Source organism: Hyaena hyaena, unplaced genomic scaffold (assembly GCF_003009895.1).
Source record: "Hyaena hyaena isolate Hyena2069 unplaced genomic scaffold, ASM300989v1 scaffold_5, whole genome shotgun sequence".
In the NCBI taxonomy this organism is placed as follows: Eukaryota; Metazoa; Chordata; class Mammalia; order Carnivora; family Hyaenidae; genus Hyaena; species Hyaena hyaena.
In genome coordinates, this window is record NW_024080637.1 from 5,859,678 (window position 1) to 5,871,082 (window position 11,405).

General features: G+C 56.7%; 1 protein-coding gene across 1 annotated transcript; it reads right to left on the reverse strand.

Annotated features, from left to right (window-relative positions):
- Nucleotides 1-218: 218 nt before the first annotated feature.
- TMEM61 (transmembrane protein 61) lies at nucleotides 219-9,833 on the reverse strand. The gene is made up of 3 exons (XM_039238100.1): nucleotides 9,819-9,833; nucleotides 5,906-6,255; nucleotides 219-519 (listed from the first exon to the last, which is right to left on the reverse strand). Exons 1-3 carry the CDS (start codon nucleotides 9,831-9,833, stop codon nucleotides 219-221), a joined length of 666 nt encoding a protein of 221 aa, XP_039094031.1.
- Nucleotides 9,834-11,405: the final 1,572 nt, after the last annotated feature.

The window sequence follows — 11,405 nt, forward strand, 5'->3', positions numbered from 1 at the left end:
CCAGGGACTGCAGCCCCACCAACACCATGTGCAGCGGAAGAACCACCCAGCTGGGCCCAGGCAACCCACTGAGTCACGAGAGAGAATAAAATGGATTTATTTCAAGCCGTCTGTTACACAGCAATAGGTCAATACAACCACCTCCAGCAACAAATATTGGCTGAGCGTCCCCTGTGGACCCGGCACTGTACTCTACACTAGAAGCTCGTCATTTGTCCTCAGCTTTGGAGTGCATTGGGAGCCTTGAGCTGCCTCCCGCCCCCCGCTGTGGTCTGAACCAGTCCTGGGGAGGAGGACGCCATGGCGGGTGCCATCTCTCCAGAGATGCCACTAACAGCAGTGATGGCGCTCTCGTAGCTGGGCGGCGGCAAGGGGGGCTGGGTCTCAGGCAGGGCATCCTCAGAGGCACAGCCCTTTGGGCTTTCTTCCGTGGGGTACGCAGGTGGTGGCGGGGGCCCCTCGGCGAGTGGACAGCACATGGCCTCCTCATAAGTGGGGATGGCACCCACCATTGGGATCCTGCAGGACCGAAGAAGAGAGGCTGTAGCAGGGGCTGGGTCAAACACACTATGAGCCAGGAAAAGAGCAAGGGGGGCTGGGGCTGGGGAAGACTTCGTGCCCTGGTCCAAACCCTTTGCCCGGGAAGGTCCCCCCTCCCCCACCCCCTCCCTGCTGGCCAGTCCCCACTCGTCCTTGAGACTCCTCTGGGAAGCTTTCTTAACTGGTCCCCCCTCTCCGAGCAAAGCTCTCGCTCCCTCCTCTGGGCTCCCAGAGGGCTCTCTCCCTCTCACTGCACTGACCCCACCAAGTCCCCTCGGGTGTCCCTCAGGGCAAGGATGGACTTTGAGCATCTACAAGCTGAGGCCAGGTGCCTGGGGATGCTTGTTGAAAGAATGATGGTTCATAGGCAGAAAGACTTCTAGCTTGTTGTAATAATCCCATACAAGCTCCAGAGTTGTAGATGCTCAGGGCAGGATGGGAGACGTCAAGTGATTCCTTCTACTTGCATGTCACCAGAGATGGAGAGCTCACTGTCTACCGGGTCAAGCACATCTATCTCTAAACAGCCTGGCTTTCCTGTGACTTGCCCTACCTCCAACAAATGAACTACACTGCCGGCCCTGGGGGCAGAATCCAGGTCCTCTGGGCCTGTGACCAGGCTTCACAGGCCAGATTCAAAACACAGGTTACCTGTACCCTAGCCACAATGCTGATGGGAATGACGCTGGCCCTCAGTCCCCTCAGAACCCCGGAGGTCACCTCTGGGGAGCGTTACCGATCCTATGACTTGAGCCGATTCCCCTTCGGGTATGGCTGCCAGTTACAGGAGCTGCCCAAGTGACCCTGAAGGTCGCTTCTCACACCAAGTGGCTGGAGGGCTGGTTATGAGTGTGGACTGTGGCTGGTTCTGCCACATTCTTGGTGGGAGATCACGGGTCAGTAACTCCATTCATCTGAGCCTCAGTTTCCCCATCTATACAATGAGGACAGCAATGGCACCTGCCTCACAGGACTGCATGAAGACTCACTGAGGTAACATAGGGGAAGGAGCACTTCGCCCATGCTCCATGAACAGGAGCTGGTCACAAAGTCTCAAAAGTGAGGAAGGGGTGTGGGGGACAAAAGTTATCAAGGATCACCTGCACGGTAACTGCCGCACAGGCTCAGAGAGGCTGTCGCCTGCCCAAGGTTATCCGTCTGGAGCTGGTGGGGAAGCAGGTTTGATCCACACCATGGGTTCTGCCTGTGTAGATGAGGAGCGGCTGATGGCAGGAGGCTGGCCCTCAGGTGGGAGGAGGGAATGGAGGGGACTTCCCGCCAGGGGCTGGCAGGGGGCGGTGCTGGGTACCTACTGTCACCCCTCACGTGAGCTCCCATCCACCGGGACCACGGCCCTTCTCTGGACACTGCATCTTCTCAGCCCGAGCCACCGCAGCCATCAGAGTGACCCGCTGGGGAGGCAGGCTCGCTGCTCCAGTCACAGAGTCGCGGAATAGGCTGGTGGGGAGCCAAGGGTTAACCCCCAGCCATCGTGCCAATCTGACGGAGGGCGCCAGCAGGGAGCCAGACCTGGGCTCCCCATCCGGTGCTATTACACACCTCTCCGACAGACCTTCCTCCTCTGGAAGGCAGCCCGGGAGCCCTGCTCCCGAGGGAGCTGATAAGGCGTCTCATTCTCCTCTCTGCTCCCAGCATCCTTTGCATGTGAGTGTAGGCAAAGAATATTGCTTCTGGACGCAAGCAGGCTAGACTCTATTGTCTAGTGGCCTCTCTGAGCCCCTTTCTTCTCATCCATAAAATGGGTATAACGATTCCCATTTTATAGATTCAGGGGAGGGGGAAACAGAAAAAGCTCCGACAGCACTCGGAACAAGGCGGTTAATACAATTCCCAGAGCCCTATGTCTCCTGCCCAGCTCCCCTCCCAGCCACACCTCTGCCACTCCCTGTTTCTCCAAGCCCCGGAGATTTGGGGTATGCCTGGGACCCCCCCAGCAGGCAACAGCTGGCAGGGCGGGGTGCAGACGCCAGGTAAGCTCACCCCATAGCAGGAAGTTTGCTTAGAGGGCAGACGTGGCGTGGCCCTCATGCCACCTGCCGTCACGTTGGAGCCAGTGTGGCCCAGCCAGCCCCAGGTCCTGTTCCTGTGGTCCAGAGGACCCGTGCAGGAGGCCCCATGCAGAGTCCCCACACCGCACACCCTTCCGCGGGGTGTGTGTGCTGGTGTGGGGCCGGCCTGCCACTCTGGTCCCTGGGCCAGCAAGCTCCACAGAGGCTGGGGCTTGCCCCGCTCTCTGGAGCCCCGGAGAGGCAGGAGACCTGGGCCATCCCCCCTCCAGCTGAGTCAGGCAACCAGCGTCAGGAAAGGGAAAGAAACAAGGCTGAAATACTATTTGCCCAACGTGTAAGCTCCCTAACATTCATGACGACCCTGGGCGCTCGGCTCTCAGCCACCGTACAGGCGAGTAAAGGCCCTGCATCAACTGAGCAGAGAAGCCCCAGTCCTAACTGCAAAGCTCAAGCCAGCGGCACCGATCGGCCTTCTTCCCATCCCAGCCCCCAATCTCTCTGCACCTTGGCACCGTCCTCTGTGAAACAGGGCTAATCCTCACACTTACCATCCCCTGCAAGCCGTTGAGGCTCAAATCAGTTAGCGGGCACTAGAGAGCAATGCAAGCCAGAAAGCACAGTCACACACAGCTGCAAGGCTACAGTGCCCGTGAACTTCACCATGCATACACTTCCCCATCCACCCCCTCACCTGAGCCTAACAGCAATCTCAGGGGAGAGTTCCGTCACCGCCACATGACAGATGGAGAATTAGACCTGGCCCAGAGAGTCTAAGTAACAAGCTCCAGGACACACAGAGACACTGGGATCCTCATGCCTGAACAGCCCCGTGCTTTTTCTGCTATGCTCACTGAGGACAGGGGCCCAGGGAAGCCTCCTGTCCTGCCCCTGGTGGGGGGGGGGGGGCAGATGCTGGCTGGGCTATGTCAACCCAGGGAAGAGGCACAAATGGAAGCGGCCTCCCCCATATCCAGCCATCCCAGCTCTGACCCTAAGCCTTGCGTCTCCGGATCTGATGGGCCATGAGCACCCTTCCGAATGGGCTTCTTCCCCGCCCTGCTGGGGGTGAGGGCCAACCAGCCTCGCCTCACAGACGCTACCGTGGCCCAGACCCTGTTGAGTCAACATGCCTGTGTGTACAGACAACACCCGAGCCAGCAGTGGGGCCGGGCAAGGAGGGCGAGGAGGGACGGGTTACGGTCTACCCTGAGGCTTGGCCCACTTCCAGGCAACCCCCCCTCTCCGTGTGACCAGGTAGGTCCTTGGTCTCTCTCAGAGCCAGGCTTCTCGTCTGAGAAGTGAGGGCATCGGCCGGAGAGTCCCCACAGCCCCGCCCTGCCCTACCCTACCCTCTACAGTTGGGTCAAAGCAAGGCCAGACCATTGTACCGAGTGGCCCCCGGTGGCCCCCGGTGAACGCGCTATTGCCTCTGACCCCAGGGACTCACAAGCCGGTGGCAGGAAGAATGTGTTACATTCTTTAACTCAGAATGTGTTACATTCTCATTAAGGGAAGAAGGGTGTCCAGGTCCCAGGCCAGCTCACTGTGTGTGGCTTAGCCTCTGATACACCCAAGTCGCTTCCATGCTGGGGTGCGGGAGTACAAGCTTTGCAGCTTTGCAGCCGTGGGCTCTGCCACTTCTTAGCTGTGTAACCTTCACCTTCTTCTTCCGCAAATGGCAACAGTAATTCTCACCTTGCAGGCAGACAGCCTGGGGATGTGTGGACACAGCCCATACTTGACTAAATGGATACATATATTACAAGTGCACACCTAACGCATGCATTCTCCGCCAGGTAAAAAAAAAAAAAAATGGAGGGGCTCTTGGCATCTTGGTGATGCTCTGTTTATGTATAGAACACAGATATACATACAGGGCAGACAGGTATACAGTATATCTGTGGTCTGAAAGTTTCATGGACGGGGTGGGGGGTTAAGAAAAAAATGCCGGGGTGTCTGGGTGGCTCAGTTAAGCCTCCTGATCTGGGCTCAGGTCATGAGCTCATAGTTCACGGGTTCCAGCCCCACGTTAGGCTCTGGACTGACAGCACAGGGCCTGGAGCCTGCTTGGGATTCTCTCTCTTCCTCTCTCTTTGCCCCTCCCCAGCTTGCACGCACTCTCTCTTTTTCTCTCTCTAAATAAATAAATAAATAAACATTGAAAAAAAGAAAACAATGCCTAAAAGGCTCATTAGAGAAAGCGATCATTTTTTAAACTTTTTTTAGTGTTTATTTATTTTCGAGAGACAGAGTGTGAGTGAGGGAGTGGCAGAGAGAGAGAGGGAGACACAGAATCCAAAGCAGGCTCCAGGCTCCAAGCTGTCAGCACAGAGCCCGACACAGGGCTCTAACCCACAAGCTGTGAGATCATGACCTGAGCCGAAGTCAGAGGCTTAACCAACTGAGCCACCCAGGCGCCCCGAAGCGATCACTTTTAAAAGGTTGAGAAATTTGGTCTTAACACAAGAGTTTGTCTCCACCTCTATCCCACCCCAGAGCCTTTGCACGTGCTCTCCCACCTCTCCTGCCCCACGCGCATCTCTACCTCTTATCCACCCTAGGAACAGTTGACACTTACTGTGCACCTACCGTGTGACAGGCGCAGGGCTACGTTCTACACCTACATCATCCCATTTGATTCTCCCCCATGTCCTCTGAGCTAGGGAGCAGTGAGGGCACAGACAGGGTTTAAGTCCCGACTTGGACATGCACTAGCTGGGTGTCCCTGGGCAAGTTGGTTAAGGTCTTGGCACTTTGGGCTCCTCGTTTATAAATGGAGTTAATAATACTACCTACTTCAGAGAGCTGCCGTAAAACCAAAATGAGTAAATACCTGAAAAGCACTTAGAACAGTGTCCGGCACGTGGTGAGTACGGGTGCTTGCTGTTATTGTGCCGTTCTCATTCCTGTCTTATTTCAGATGAGTAAACTGAGGCCCAGTAGGGCTGCACCATCTACTTGAAGTCCGGCTTGCTCGTTAGTGATAGAACCAGGAGAGGATCCTAGTAGGTTTACGCCTGTGCCTGGGCTCTTAACCCCTATGCTACCTGCCCCGTATGTACCATGCTGAGCTCAATTGCCACCTCCTCCAGGAAACCTTCCTGGATTTCTCCATGTCTCCCCAGGAGCATGTCTGTCCCTCTCTCACAGCTCTAACTACCCTGGCTTGTCAAAGTCTGTCAATGGGCTTTAACCCCCTCCAGGGCTGTGCTGATCGGCCTTCAAATCCCCAGGACAGAGGCAAGGCCTGGTCCAGAGGAGAGAAACCCCAGGAGACAGTGTGGCGGTGCTTTATGCACCACTCCCACCCATCACCTCCGCCCTGCCCTGCTGACCTGCAGCTCTCCTTGTCCGAGGGCTCCGCGGTGAGATAGTACAGGTCTCTGGAGAGGTGATATGGGTCCCACCGGAGAGGCCCCCGCGTGTTGGCCTTGATGGACCACAGCAAGCCAACGAGTAGGAGCAGGCCGCCTGCGCCGCAGCAGAAGACGCTGACCGACCTGAGCAGGGGGCTGGGGGCCTCAGGCACCGGGCGCCCAGGGGGCAGGGCCGGCCGGCCAGGCCCAGCACCTGCTTCTCCTTCACTCCACCAAGCGAAGCAGAGCGTCCCAGCTACCAGGAGCGCCGTGCCGCCGACCGTCAGGCAGGAGCGGAGCACGGAGGCCGCTCGGCTCACGTGACACGTCTGAACACAGAGGGGGGAGGCAGGAGGAAAAGGGCCATGAGGGGGGCCTACTGGGGTGCGCAGACCACGTCCTCCCCGGTCAGAGCTCACGGTGTAACCTCGGAGTGGTCATTTGACCCCTCCGTGCCTCAGTTTCCTCATCTGTTAAACGGAGGTGATACTCCCAACTTTGCAGGGCTGTTTTGAAGGTCACAGAGAATGTGTCTCAAGTTCCTAGCTCCCTGCCTGGGGCCCAGGAGCTCAGTAAGTGTGGCTGTGTCCACTCCGGTCCCCTCCAGGCCTCATCAGCCCCGTCAGCCTGGGGGTATGACTCCCTCACCCACGCCCACCCAGTCTGCTACAGGCCGGGAGGGAAGAGAGTGAACACCTATTGAGTCCAGCAGGCCTTCAGGGTCGAGACTTGCGGGTGCTGCCTTGCCTCACTTCCCCTGGTCACAATCCCAAAAGGTCAAATTTGGCAAACGGAAACCAAGGGCAGGGAAAGCAGCAAGCATGAAGTGCCAAGTTGAAATGCACGACATGAGCACCTTTGTGCAAGAAGATGTTAGATGTTCGCCATGGCCTTATTAATAATGGTGCTAATTTGGAGAAAGCCTAAATGTCCAACTACAGGGAATTGCGGAGTGGACCATAGCGTACCCTCCAGATGGAATATTAATAACTCCTTTGAAACAATGAGCTCAGTATAAGTGTTTAACAACAGGGGAGATGTGTGTATATCTTCCTTTTTTCAGCCTTTTTTTTTTTTTTTTGAGAGAGAGTCTTAAGCAGATTCCACACCCAGCATGAGCTGGAAGCAGGACTTGACCCCACGACCCTAGGATCGTGACCTGAGTGGAAACGAGTCAGAGGCTCAACCGACCAAGCCACCCAGGCTCACCTCTTTTTTCAGTTTTGTATGCCAAATTATGCATAGTGTAGAATATCGATCAGGTAAAGAAAAAACGCACAGGAAAAACACAAACTGGGAGGAGCCCTGGTCCGAGAGCATGCAGACAAGAAGAGGCTGAAACCCACGTTCATGTTGTCCCCAAAGCCAATCTCTAGGCCATTGTACATGCTGTTCCTTCTGTCTGATAACTTGTCATTATCTCCCCCCAAGTCTCAGAAGCCCTCAGTTAAATACCAAGTCCCCGGGCCTTCTTGGATCACAGCACCTCTCTGTCTGTGCTTAACTTCTCCCTTTTCCTCCCCCCTCCCGGATATATTGGCCAACGTTCACTGCTCTATCCCCCCCGGGGGGGGGGGGAGGGATATAGTAGCCGCCTAGCGCATAGTAGCTGCTCAATAAACATTTGCTGAAGACAATGTCTTATATGAGGGACAGTGTTACTGGGAAAACCTTTGTTATGTGAAAAGCCTCCCCTACAGCTGGGAGGGGCTTGGAGAAGGGAGGGGCACAGGATTTCAGCAGCTGCAGCACACCACCCCCCACCCCTAGCCATGGTTCTGGGGTAGGCTTGCCAACCGCTCCTAGCCTGTTTCCTTACCCTTATCAAGGTCAGGTTCTTTAGCAGGCTGCTAGGAGAAGGTAGAGACACCGTCTCCTCTTTCAAAGCCTGAATCAGGCAGGGAAGCAGGGGGCTGAGGAACTCATACACCTCAGACTTCAGTGATCAGGGATGCCTTCCAAATGAGGGCTCACCGGGCGAAATGTGCTGCATCCGAACAACACCTGCTGTGCACTCGTTCAAAGCCATGCTCCCAGGAATGCTGAGGGGCATCGTAAAGTATTCAAGATACAGTAGGTGAAGCTCTAGACTTCAAAAGGGCATGTTCCCAATTGTGTTTAACAACACACGTGTGTTGGGGGTTGCCAGGGGGGCTCAGTCGGTTAAGCGTCTGACTTTGTCTCAGGTCATTATCTCACAGTTTGTGGGTTCAAGCCCCACATCAGGCTCTGTGCTGACAGCTCAGAGCCTGGAGCCTGCTTCAGATTCTGTGTCTCCCTCTATCTGCTCCTCTCCCATTCATGGTCTGTCTGTCTGTCTGTCTCTCTCTCTCTCAAAAATAAACAAACATTAAAAAAAAATATGTGTGTATGTGTGTACATGTGAGAAAAAGATTGTATACATGTAACAGGTGCTCTAGGAGTGGACCCCAAATCTTTCTGAGCCCCCAGACCACCGGAAGCATATAGAAAAATGTCATCCATAAATTACCTGAAGTTCTCTTCCTGACAATCGGTCTGTGGGGCAAGTGCCTCCCGTCTCCAGCTCAAGGCATTATTGTGGGGGTGGAAAAGAACTTGACTCCTCCCTCTCCAAAGTGAGACAGCCACAAGAGGCTGTCGAGAGGAAAAGCTGCAGAAACCAGCTTGGAAACCCCCATTTAAAACCCACAGCAGATGAATAACGGTTAACAACCCCTTGCCTGTATACCACGGCCCCTCTTCACACTCCCCACAGCTGAGGTGGGTGGTGAGGGCAGGGAAAGAAATTCCTGCTTTGCAAATGAGGAGACCTAGCCGAGAAAGGTGAAGGATTCTGCGCAAAGCCCGAAATTGGTCTGCTCCTCAACACTTGAAGAACTTGCTTCTGCAGAAGGTAACTTCAGATGCTCTTAAACTGCTATAGAAGCAATAGCTGCTCATGGTGAGAAAAAAAGAGAACCACAGAAGTGAAGAAGAATGAACCACTGTTAATTCCACCCCTCAGAATGAACATGACCTACACGCGGGATGTCCCCATTCCATCTCTCGCTTGCCCTACATCCATGACCATGGCAGCAGCAGACATGTACTGGGCATTTACAGGGGCTGGGCACCACCCAGCCCTTTATCGGTACCTCGACTGAATCCTCACAACAGCCTATGGAGCTCTGAGGGTGACAGCTTGCCTGAGGTCAGTGCCAAATTTGAACCCAATCCCGGAGAACCGGGGACCTTGCCCTGGGGAGCCCCCTGTCCTCATCCAGGGCCCTCATTTCATATCCCCCCCTTCAAGACCCAGTCCAAATACCACCTCCTCCCAGAAGCCTATCTGCTGGCACCACCCCCACCTCCCACCAGCTAGAGGAGGCCTATCCCGGCGTCGGACGTATCACTCTCTCTAACTACGGCCATTCTATGAGCCCTGTGACCTTGGAGCTGCTCAGCATCTCTGAGCTCAAACTCTGCCTCCCAGGGAAGAAGAGCAAGTTGTAAAGACGAGGTGGCGAGACAGTATGCTGTAATGAAGCATGGTGGCACAGAGCTGGGCAAGGATGGCCCCTGCCTCTGACCCTGGGCAAGTTACCCAGCTTCTCCCTGCCTCAGCTCCCTCCTCTGTAAAGTGGGCATCATAACACCGTCTGTGCAACCAACAAGGGAGCTCCGGGTGCCACTCTTCCGGAAGAATTAAACCATCTGAACAGGAAGTGGTCCAAACCATCCCAATAGACTGCTGGGTAAACTGAGGCCCTGACTGCCATGCTCAAGGCCACCCAGTGAGTTAGAACACAGGAAGAGACCTGGGTGTCTGCTCTGCACCACCTGACCACGTGGTCAAGGTGAAGAGAGGTGGTCCAGGTTAGGAGGGGCTGAGATGCTCTGGAAGGAAGGAGAGAAGGAAGCTTACACCCACCTCAGATGAAGCCATGAGGGCGCAGGTGGTCAGGCGAGGTCCAGGCGCGGGGACCAGAGAAAGGTGCAATCCTGGGGGTGGCTGTCCCTCCGGTTTGCAGGAGGCGCCTGGAGTTAGGAAGCGGCCCTGTCGGAGGTCCCCTAGCCCGGCTTTCCGAACGCCCCCGACCCGCAGTCTCCCCCTGCGCTGTGCAGAGAGGTGCCCAGCAGGCCGCACACCGCGCGCACCCGCCCCGGGGGCTGTGATCCCCTCAGGGGCTCCGCGAGCTGCAGGGGCGCTCTGGGGCGCCAGAGGGTGCGCACCCGGCTTCGCGCTCCTCCTGGGGCTCGCGCTGCAGCTGGGGGGGGGGGGCGCCCGCCGCCCCGCCTCTGCTGCGATCCCCGTCCTAGCGCGCCGTCGGTCAAGGCTGGAGACTCCCGGTCCGGGGAGCTCCAGGTGTCGCGCCTCCGCGCCGCGGGCCCCGCCCGCCCGACCTTAAAGCGACAGCGAGACCCGGGAGGGCGGGGGAGGGTTCCTAGGCCCTGGGAGCGGCGGGCAGGGGCGGCGACCGTCGAGAGCTGGCTGTCCTTGCAGCCGTCCAGCGCCGCTGGAGCCCAGATGGACTCCTCCCAGAGCCACCAACGCTCAGTCCAAGAGGGTCCCAGGAGAGCTGAGCCCATGCCTCCTCGCTCCCATTCTTCAGGGAGGGAAACTGAGGCCTACAGAGGGCTTACCGCATACTCCCTGGTAGTGACACTCAGTCCGAGAGCAAGCCCCCCCTCCAGAACCTCACGGGCTGGGGAGGAAGGTGTGCTTCTCCCAGCGCCTGCAGGAGGTCGCTGCCCTGGCCCCGAGAGGCTGGGACAGTGGGGTTTGGGAGCAGGGCCTCCCACCTGCCGTGTGACCTAACTTCTCTGCGCCTTCTTCCTTCTGGGTCAACGGAGGGCTGATCATTCCAGCTCAGAAGTCTTCCCGGACTGAATGAGTTAAGCAGTGCAGGTTAAGCACTAGGCCATTTACCAAGTGCAGGCTAAAGGCGGTTTGCGGGGACAGGTGATTTGGGAGTCTTCGGGAAGCGGGAGGCAAGTGTGGGTGTGTGGAGGACACTGGGGCTGTCCTGGAGCTCAGGAAGGGGACGTAGTGTCCAGGCGGAAGGAGCATCGTGCGCAAAGGCTGGGCAAAACCGTAGGCTGGTGAAACCTTCATAGACCCATGTAGGTCAAATAGAGCCAGTTCCTGCACTAGCTGTGGTCTGGGTTTCGTTTTTGTCTTTTCCTGCTGCTTCAACAAGCCAGGGGCCTGGGCAGGTTCCCCTCACCTGCACACCGAACTGGTGGTGACCGACTGTCCTTCCCGCCCAGGGACACAGAAGGTCAAGGCAGCCTGTCCAGTTGGGATCTAGAGCTCAGAGAGGGGAAACCACTGCCTCAAAGCCACAGCAGGTCAGCAGCAGGGCCCAGGCCCCCAGTTCCTATACCCTCTGCGTCCCAGGAAATGCCACCCAAGAGCATCAGCGTTCTCTGAGCACAGACTCATCTTGGCTGTGTGAGAGCCTCGGGGAACCCAGGAAGCCTGCACAGAGTTCAGAAGTGGCAGGAGCGCCTGGGT

Excerpts from the sequence above, each read along its gene's own strand:
- TMEM61 (XM_039238100.1), bottom strand. Across the intron at positions 520-5,905 it reads TCGGACAAGGAGAGCTGCAG|GATCCCAATGGTGGGTGCCA; the intron begins GTCAGCAGGGCA and ends TCGGTCCTGCAG.